We start from the raw sequence: 10,383 nt of genomic DNA, 5'->3' as shown, positions 1-10,383 counted from the left end.
GAGAAACCCTGTCTCGAAAAACCAAAAAAATAAAAATAAATAAATAAATAAATAAAATAAAAGCAGGAGCAGAGGAAATTGACAATCAAATTAAAAGACTGCATACAGATTGGGAGAAAATCTTTGTAAGCTATAGATTTGACAGAGGATTAATATCTATAATATACCAAGAACTCAATAAACTAAACATAAAGAAAACACACAGCCCAATCTACATGGACTACAGAGAATTCTCAAGAAGCACAAATGGAGACAGGCCACCTTTAATCCCAGCACTCCAGAAGCAGAGGCAGGTGAATCTCTGAATTCGAGGTCAGGCCTGGTCTACAGAGCAAGTTCCTGGACAGTGAGAGCTACACAGGGAAATCCTGTCTTGAAAAACCAAACCAAAACAAACAAGTAAACAACATCAAAAATCCCCACAAATCTCCTTAGACACCAGGGAAATGAACATTAAAACAACTTTGAGATTCCATTCCACCCCATTCAGAATTGTTGTTTATCAGGAAAAAAAAATACAAATACTGGCAAGGTGTGGGAAAGGAGGAACCCTTTCCCCGCTGTGAAGGGAGTGTAAACTGGCGCAGGCACTGTGGAAGTGGTGTGGAGGTTTCTCTAAAGCTGGAAGTGGAACTACTGTATGACCCAGTTGTATGGCTTCCCGACATATTTCCTAAGAGTTCCTTATTCTGCTATAGACACACTTGCACACCCACATTAACTGTGGCTCTGTGCAAAGCAGCTAGGACACGGAATCAGAGGCGATAGATGATATCCACCAATTGTTGCATGGGCAATGAAAATGTGGTATATGTACACAACGGGATTTTATTCATCTGGAAAAAAAATTTGCAGGAAAATGACCAGTGAAATATTGTGCTAAGTGAGGCAACCCAGGCCCAGAAGGACACGTGCCACATGGATGTGAGTTTCAAATTTATATATTTATTATTTATATGGAGTGTCTGTAGACATCAGTGAGCCAGAAAGGTCCTGTAGGAGGGGGAGGGAAAGAGGCCTCAGTGTGGGGAGGGGATGGTAGACCATGTGATTTGAAAGCAGAGGGAGGGGCCTGGAAAGATGGCTCAGAGGTTAAGAGCAATGTCTGCTCTTCCAAAGGTCCTGAGTTCAATTCCCAGCAACCACGTGGTGGCTCACAACCATCTGTAATGGGGTCTAGTTTTCTCTTCTGGCATGCAGGCATACACACAGACAGAATATTGTATACATAATAAATAAATAAGTATTTTTAAAAAAAGAAAGCAGAGGGAGTCTTCAGTAGGGATGAGGGTAGGGAAGGGGAGTGGTGAGTTAACAAAACTAGTGATGTATGAAAAAGCCTTATGGAAATCCAATATGTTGTATATTAATTAAAAATAATTTTTAAAAAAGGTTTTGAATGAAAGGCTAACAACATTAAGAAGTTTAATACTAAGAACATCTCCATTCATTCCTAACACCTGGGAAGCAGAGGCAGGAGGAACGCAAGTGTGAACCAGCCGGACAGCATAGGAAGTTTTAAGTCAGCCAGGATTTCATGGTGAGACCTTCTCTCAGAATCCTCATCACCCTGACCAGGGGACACAGCTCAGTTGGTAGACTCTGAAGTGGAGACACTGTTAGGAGACAGCCACAATCGACCTGGTGCGTGCGTGTTGCTGTGAACCTTGAATCTGTAAAAACGCAACTATGTCTAAATCAAGATGATTAACAAAGGACGCTAAACCTGGTCCCGAGAGAGCTTCACTATTCAAGGATTCTTCTGTCCTGAGTATGGCAGATTTCTTACCCGTTTCCAGCTTGCCAGAACAACTTATGGCTAAATTACTAATGGATGATAATTCCGTCTTTATATAAAATGTGTGGAGATTCTTTTAATATGTTGAACAGACTTAGCTTGGAGCCAGGTGTATAGTTTGGCGGTACAGAGCTTCCGTTGCACCTCAGAGGCTCTGGGTTCCGACCCAGATGGCAAGAACTTGGCTGAATTGCTTCTACTTGTTCCCTAGACCTGTGATTCACTTTCTTCAGAGAGCATTTTTTCTCATCACCTGTACTAAGGACAGAGAGGAGGGTGTTTGGTGTTTTCCTCTGCACTTTCCCTCTAGTCCTTTTTAGTAGTCACTTCCTGAGCCCAGGGTTGGAGTTTTCTTGGCTAGGTTGAAAGCTAGCAAGCCTCCTTGATTTTTCCTGTCTCCGCCCACCTCGAAACTGGAGTTTAAGGCATCTGTGAGATGCCTGGTTTGTTATGTGGGCGCTGGGTTCTGAACTGCACTGCTTAGGATTGCTCAACAAGCACTCTAACCGCTCCAAGTGGCCATCTCTCCAAGACCACTTATATTTCAAGAGATGGATGAAATGAAAAGAGGTGTACAAAGCCCTATTTTGTGAACCCATTATATCCAGGCATTGGATTTCCTTGTTCTTGAGGAGTCGCTGAGAATGGAGCAGTGACACCCATAGTGTTAGAGGAAGGTGGCAAACCCCATCTCTTTTGCAGCCTGCTTCTATGCAGGAGAAGCCAGCTTGTAGGGCTCAGGTACCGGGTAGGGCGGTGATGCTCAAGCTACGTTAGGCTCAAGAACCAAAGAGGTCCTCCAGGTAGCGAAGAGGGCCAGGCGAGTAATCCTGAGGGCTGGTGGAGAGGTTTAGTCAATCCAGAGGCGGGTCGGAGTGGGCGTGGCTATGGAGGGCGTGGTATAAAGAAGGGGCGTGGCGCTAGGGCAGGCGGGGTGCAAGGGGCTGGCGTGGCGCTAGGGAGGGATGTAACTCTGGGGAAGGTTAGGGCGGAGCTAAATGGGGCGGAGCCCGGGACGAGGGCGAGGCTAATAAGGGAGAAGCTGAGGGGGAGAGGGCGGTGCTAAACGGGAGGAGCTGTGGGGACGAGGGCGGGACTAAGGGGCAAAGGCGGAGCTCAGAGGGGCGGGGCCTGATCTTTTCCTGCGGCACGGCTGGTGTTCGCGCGCAGGTCCTCGCTTGGCGGCTGCAGGGCCGCCTCAGGGCTCGAGGCGAGGGCTCCTTTCGCTTCCCGGGGCCATGGAGCGGCTGACGTTGCCTCCCGGCGGCGCGGCAGCGGTAGACGAGTACCTGGAGTACCGAAGGTGAGGCCTTAATCTGCTTCCCGGGGCGGACTCCGTTCCCGGCTGAGTCTCTCGTCGTCAGAGCACAGTGGGGCGAGCAGGGATCCGGCAAGAGCTTTAGGGTTCCGGGAGTCCGTTCCTGGGCTGTTCGGGAGGCCTGGATTAATTTAACATTTTCTCTTCTGTAATTAAATATGCTACAGACGGTTCTATTCTTTAATGAGTCTCTTCCGAGACCTCTTGAGTCTCACCTGGCAAGAGGGGTGATTAATGACTTTTATAGTGGGTCCTTTTTTGTTTTTCTTAGTAACAGTTGAAGCAGTCGGGACCTATAAAAGTTAGTAGACGTCAGTTTGCACATTTAATTCAGTGATGGGTAAGGCGTGAACTGATGAATGCACTTCCAACCCTAGGGAGATGGTTTTAGGACTTGGTTTCAGAGATTTCTTTCCGAAGCAGGGGGCACATCTGCTTGCTCCTTTGGCTAAGGCTGATAGATACATCAGCCTCCAAGTTCCTGTCTCCTAAGTTTCATTTTGGCAGTTGGGAAACTGGGAAAATGGGGTTTACAGACGACTTGTCAGGAGTATGTGTGGGAACAAAGGAAAGGCTAGAAGTGTGGTGCTTCCCCCAAGTCATTTGGGGGCATCTATCTAGGCAGTTGGGTTTCCCGGCATACTGCTGCATTAGTGTAGTAATGTTTAGAACTTTCTGAAGATTTTCAACAGGAAATTTGAGATGAACAGCTTGATCATTCTATCTGTCAGGTTTCTAAAGCTATGATAAAACACCACGGTCGAAAGCAACATGAGGAGGAAGGGGTTGATTTCATTTACAGCTTAAAGTCCATCATCTGGGGAATTCAAGGCAGGAGCTAATTGCAGTGCCCATGGAGGGGGTGATGCTTGCTTTGCATTAAGGCTCTCTGGCTTTCCCCCTGGAGGAAGTCACTTGATCCTGAGGCTGACCGAATGAAGACTTACATATTTACAAACATGGATTGGACTTTCACTTGTCTCTTGTCCAGAAAATGCTAGGGACAGGCTCATGGGAAATTATTTGTGCAAGCATAAGTGTCATGGGACATGTCCCTTTAAGAGAGGTTATCATGTCCTTTAACTATCAACAAGCTTTGAGAGACACGAGGACTTGGGCTCCTAGATATAAAAGATATGGGGGAGGCTCCCGAAATGATCTCCATCAGAAATAAACTTTCCAACAGTCAGTGGCCCAGGCCTGACATTTCTACCCAGAGGGCAGTGAGTTCAAGGTCAGTCAAAACCACGTGTGGAGAACCTGCTGAAAAACTAAGGACTGAGATGTAGCTCAGTGGTAGAACCATTGCCTAGCACTTGCGAGGCCTGGGTTCTGCAAACACAGAAAAAATACCAAACGAAGGCTTCTTCACAGTTTTCTTTAAGTTTGACTTAGCTTGGGTGGGAGGCGTCTGGAGGGAGTATACAGTCTTTCTACTCAAAGTGTCAGAAGGTGGGTCCACTGGCATCCCGCCTCACCTGGGGCTTACTCCGACTCAGTGACTGAGTTCTGCAGTGAACCAGAGGCACTGGAGACGACGGATGTACAATAAAGTCTGAGTGCTCAGTTTGGAAATGTAAACACCAGCATTCTCTTTAAAGGTCTGCATTTGACTTAAGATCTTTCTGGTACTCTTGATATTCTTTGATGGCTATAGTAAAACCTTATCTCAAATAAGTTCATTATTAAGAACTATTGTGTGTATCTAGAATGTTTAAGCAAAGAAGAGAAAAATCAAAAGAATAAAGGAGAGAGCCAGAGGGTGAGCATTTGGGCAGAGGAGGGACTGAGCAATGGACACAGGAGTGGAAGAGGATGGACAAAGCCGTTTTTCTAGTCCTAACTCTGTCATAGACTTTTTTGTTTTCTTGGCAGATAAGTGTATAGAAATATATTCCATGCTGTAAGTATAACATCTAATGTGAAGCTTACAGCTTCGGAAAGGGCATTCTAACATTGTAGCTTTGGGGCTGGTTAATTTCAGTGTGTGAAATTTTATTAAAAAAAAAGATTGTGTTGATTATATAGCTTATAAATTGGGTTTTCATTTTCTCTTCTTCCTTCCTTCCTTTCTTCTTCTTCTTTTTTTTTGTTTGTTTTTTTAAGACAGGGTTTCTCAGTATAGCTCGGGCTGTACTGGAACTTGCTTTGTGGATCAGGCTGGCTTTGAACTCCAATTCTGCCACCTGCCTCTGCCTCTGCCTCTTGAGTGTTGTAATTAAGAACATCTGGGTTTCGATTTTCTACTGCAACCAGCTGTTTCAAAGCATGGAGAAGTATGTAATGTACAAAAAAAATCACATAAGCATTCTATAAATAATACGTCATGGGGGCTGGAGAGATGGCTCAGTGGTTAAGAGCATTGCCTGCTCTTCCAAAGGTTCTGAGTTCAATTCCCAGCAACTACATGGTGGCTCACAACCATCTGTAATGAGGTCTGGTGCCCTCTTCTGGCCTGCAGACGTACACACAGACAGAATATTGTATACATAATAAATAAATAAATATTAAAAAAATAACACGTCAGCCAAGATGTAAAATAAGTAAATAAAGAAATTTATTTAAAGAAGAAATTAAAGGGAGATATTTTCAAAGAGAAATTTCCGCTATGAAAAATTGAAAATTTTTTTAATTGTATTTTTTCTTTCTTCTAGCAAAGCAATTTTCCCCCATAGAAATAGTTTTCTTTTTCATAATATTTTGGAATCTTATGAAACTTCAAAACGTTTGATCACCCATTATATACCATGACTTTGACCTTGTGTAAATCAAAACATTTCAAGGTTTTCAGAGTTCACATGACTTTCAGCTTCTGTCCAGAGGTCAGGTAGGCCAAAATGTTATGTTGACTTCTGCACTAATAGAGTTTTAATTTTAGGTACTATTTCTTTTTTTTTTTTTTTTTTTTTTTTTTTTTTTCAAGACAGGGTTTCCCTGTGGCTGCTTTGGAGCCTGTCCTGGAACTAGCTCTGTAGACCAGGCTGGTCTCGAACTCACAGAGATCCGCCTGCCTCTGCTTCCCGAGTGCTGGGATTAAAGGCGTGCGCCACCACCGCCCGGCCTAGGTACTATTTCATTGGTTTGTTTTTTTTTTTTTTTTCGAGACATGGTTTCTCTATGTAGCTCTGGCTATCCTGGAACTTGCTCTGTAGACCAGGGTATCCTTGAACTCACAGAGATCTACCTGCTTCTGCCTCCCGAGAGCTGGGATTAAAGGTGTGAATTAAAGTACTGTTTTAAAAGGGTAAAAACATAACTTTTAGAAGTTTAAGCTCAAGATTTGTATTTTCTCCAGACAGGGGCTTACTGTGCATTTCAGGCTGGCCTCTAATTCATCTTCCTGCCTTAGCCATTTCAGATGGGATTTTGGGAGGACACCACATCTGGTTTCTGATCTAGCTTTTAATGAATGAATGTTTGTTTCAGAATTAAGGAGAGACTGAGATGAGTAGTGATGACCACTGATAGACCTTGATCAGTGTAGAGTCCCCTTTCTGCTGCTGTGATGAAATGCCATGAGCAAGAGAAGTTGAAGAAGGAAGGATTTGTTTGGGTTTATGGTTCCAGAGGGGTTAGAGTCCATTATGGCGGGGATTATGACATGGTGGCAAGAACAGGAAGGTGGCTGACCATTTTTTGTCTGCACACAGGAAGCAGAGACAGACAGAACAGGAAGTGGAGAAAAGCTATAATCTCTCAATGCTGGCTTTGAGCAATGTACTTCCTCCAGCATGAGTGCACCCCTAAAGGTTCCATGATGTCACCAAACAGTTCCCACCAACTGAAGACCAAGTGTTCAGATACAAGAACCTATGGGGACATTTCTCAGTCAGACTGCCACAATCAATGAAGTCATGTTTAAAAATTGTTACCTACAATCTTTTATATGGGAAGAGAATGGAGAAAAGATTTCTTTCTTCAGACATCCCTGGGTTCATGGCAAAAGTACCTAAAATAAAAGGAAGATTGACAAGGGAAACACTTACAGAGTCAAGTTTATGTGGCATGGGAGTGAAAAAAAAAAACACACAGGAAATACTGTAACTTTATGCTTAGGTTTATGGAATGGGGACCAACCAGAGAGAAACAACCCAAGGACAGCAGGGTATGACCTAATGGCAATGAACTGGGGAACTTAGCAAAGCCTGTTTGTGTAGATCCATCTGTAAGTATGTGGGTGGAACAAGGGGTAGGACCCGTGTCAGGGAAGGTGGGAGTAGCAGTCCTGCTTTGACTGTTTGCTCAAGAAGGTGCTTGCCAAGTGTGGGGGGGGGAGGTGTGGTACATCCTGAACTCCATCAGAAGCAGCAGTTTTATTGTTACCGTTTGCAGTTTGACTGTGTATTTGTGTTGAAAGGAAAAATCCAAAGTCAAAGCTACTTTTCATTTAAATATACAAGAATAATTTAATTTTAGAGTTTAGTATTTTGGGCCTGGAAAAATTTCAGGGTTATAAGAATACTTTTTGTTGTAGAATTGTTGGTGAGGATGATGGAGGGAAACTGTTTACTCCTGAAGAGTATGAAGAGTACAAGAAAAAGGTCTTACCCATGCGTTTACAGAACAGGTTATTTGTGAGCTGGCGGTCACCAACAGGAATGGACTGTAAACTCATCGGCCCAGAGACACTGTGTTTTTGTACACATAGGTAAGATATTGCATCATTTATTTTAAAAAAATTTTATTTTTACTTATGTATATGTGTGTGTCTTGGTGGATATGTGCATGTGAGTGCAGGTGCCTTTGAAGCCAGATGCCTGGAGCTGGGGTTACAAATGGTTGTGAGCCACCTGAGAGAGGTGCAGGGAAGCGGGTTCTGCAGGAACAGTGGGCACACTCAACTGATGAGCCATCTCTCCAGCCTACTTTAGTGCTTGTTAATGAAAATGAAAGTTATGGCAAATACATGTCTTCCTCCTATAAATAACATTGTGATGATTAAGAAGCATTTGATGCCAACATTTACATAATGCACTAGGATTATGTAAAGGTTTTTAAACGTATAATAAACCCCCGTAGTGTGTTAAAACTCATCACAGGGTCTGTCACCATGAGCAACTCTTATTTTGCCATTGGCAAAACCAGAGGATAGTTTTGTCCAGAGGTCTTTTGGTGTGGTGAAGGTAGCACCTACTGGTCCCATTATTAGAAAAATAGGACATGGGGTCACACTGACCCGCGCTGGTCAGACTACTTACTCATCCACCAATAGACCCATTTCTCAGGATTACGAATCACTCTTTACATCTGCGGGGAGCTGGGCTGGTGTTTTCCACTCTGTATTTGTTGGCTCAGTTCTTTGTGAGAGGGTTCCATTATGCAGTCCAGGCTGGCCTGGAACTTGCTGTGCAATCATCCCATGTAGCCTCAAACTCATGCTTCTCCTGTCTGCCGGCTGCTGGGATGACAGGTGCGACCACCATACCTGGCCCCTACCTTGAACAGACAAAAAATACAAATTCTTCTGACTTCAAATGGCTGTGTTCAAGAACATCATTGAGAGAAGAGACGTGAGGGGTCAGTCATGATGTGCGTTGTTTGTATTGTTATGCAATACATTCCTTCAGATTTTTATATCATCTCACAATTGTAAATAGCAAAATGACCAACGTGCGTTGTAAAAAGTACAAAATGGAAAATCCACCGAACCTAGTACTTTTTCTTAGGGACCAGGTTTGACTTTTTGTTCTAAGGAATCCATTGAAGGGGAACTGCCCTGCTTCAACAGCAACCTGCGAGGCTCTTTCTGAGAAACTCTTTGTCTAGTTGCTATTTACAGAGTTGTAGTTTGCCAAAAGTTGTTAGGCAGTTGCTAGGATGAGTAATGTGTGTAGATTGGCTTTAGACTTACCTAGAAACATAACCAAAAGCACTGTGGAGGACTGGAGGATGATGGGTACATGTTGATATTTGTCAAAACTGAAGGGGTTGGGCAAATGTGTGGTAGTCTTATGATTTATGCTTGTGAATGTCTAGTGCCAGTTTTTGTGTGTAATTTGTGCTGTCTGGAAATGACCCTCAAAATCCAACCCAACGACAATGAAGAAATTTCTCTGTGGTATTCCTCACTTAATGAAATTCCTATCTCACACATGTTTTTCTGTTTATAAAAGTGAAACATGGTTATTAAGAGAAACAGGGCATATATAGAAAGTAGAACACTCACCACCCGAAGCCTGCTGCTGTTAGTGCTTCCCATTTTGCCTGTATAATTTCTCTTTGCAGTGTTCACTTAGTTGTATTCTGTGTATTCATAAAACAACACTGTCTTTTCACGATCGAATCACAGGAAATGTGCATGCATGCGGCTATTAGCAATCTCAAGGCAGGTCTCAAATAACTTGTCCATGTTTCAGCTAGTCCACTGTTGTTCTCCAAACTGTGAGTGAGACTCCGGGGTGCCAGGCAGAAAGGCAGGTTACAGGAGTGGGAACTGCAATTGCTGTTCTTCCTTTGGCTTTAACCATCTAAATTCTAAATATTTTATATATAGTATTGTGATTCTCTGGTTTTCTTTTGTCACTCTCTTTAGATTAAAAAAAAACTGCTCTCTAGTAATGGATTTGTCCATTCCCTTTTTGCCCATTATACATAAATATCTACTAGTGTGTGTACTATTGTCAACACTGCCTTTATGTGAAACCCTTATTTATATGTGAAATTATTTACTTGAGGTATGTTTTCCAAAATTAATTTCTAGGGTAAGAGGATGGAATTTTTAAAGTTTCTTGAAACACCAAATGGAACTGGTTGTTTTGTCATAACCTCTTTTCAAAAACAAAAAAAAATTGATTTTTTATTATTTTATGTATATGCAAAACCAAAAACACAACTTAAAATACTTTATCAATACCATTACTTCATTTTGATGTTGAAAGTTAAAAATTAAATTATAGTTAAGTAAATATCATTAATATTTTATTAAATTTGTTTTAGGTTTAGATAGCAAAGCATAAAAATAAATTTAAGTGATGTACTTTGATGAAAACAATTCTTTTTAAAAAAACCTTACATTTGTATTAATTCATTCATTGTGTACGTGTGTGTATATGTGTACATGCGTGAGGTCAGTGCGTCCAGAAGAACAAACTCAGGACAGTAGGCTTTGTAGCAAGACCCTTTACCCACCGAGGCATCTCTCAGGCCCTCTTAGTTTCTTGGTGTGCTAGGACACTTGTTGTCTTGTACATAGCACGCAAATGCTCTACCTACCTAACCCTACAAATTTCATATAATTTTACTCTGTGTGTGTGTGTGTGTGTGTGTG

General features: G+C 42.5%; 1 protein-coding gene across 1 annotated transcript in view; it reads left to right on the top strand.

The window, feature by feature from the left end:
* Nucleotides 1–2,965: 2,965 nt before the first annotated feature.
* Fam221a (family with sequence similarity 221 member A) overlaps nt 2,966–10,383 on the top strand; it is a 25,390-nt gene continuing 17,972 nt past the window's right edge. The window contains exons 1-2 of the mRNA XM_026786024.1: nt 2,966–3,101; nt 7,591–7,764. Of these exons, the coding sequence (XP_026641825.1) occupies nt 3,037–3,101; nt 7,591–7,764 (239 nt within the window). The 5' untranslated portion in view covers nt 2,966–3,036. The remainder of the gene's footprint in view (nt 3,102–7,590; nt 7,765–10,383) is intronic.

The sequence above is a fragment of the Microtus ochrogaster genome, linkage group LG3 (assembly GCF_000317375.1).
Source record: "Microtus ochrogaster isolate Prairie Vole_2 linkage group LG3, MicOch1.0, whole genome shotgun sequence".
NCBI classification, from domain to species: domain Eukaryota; kingdom Metazoa; phylum Chordata; class Mammalia; order Rodentia; family Cricetidae; genus Microtus; species Microtus ochrogaster.
The sequence above is the reverse complement of the archived record's forward strand: the minus strand, read 5'-3'. Positions and strand labels throughout refer to the sequence as shown.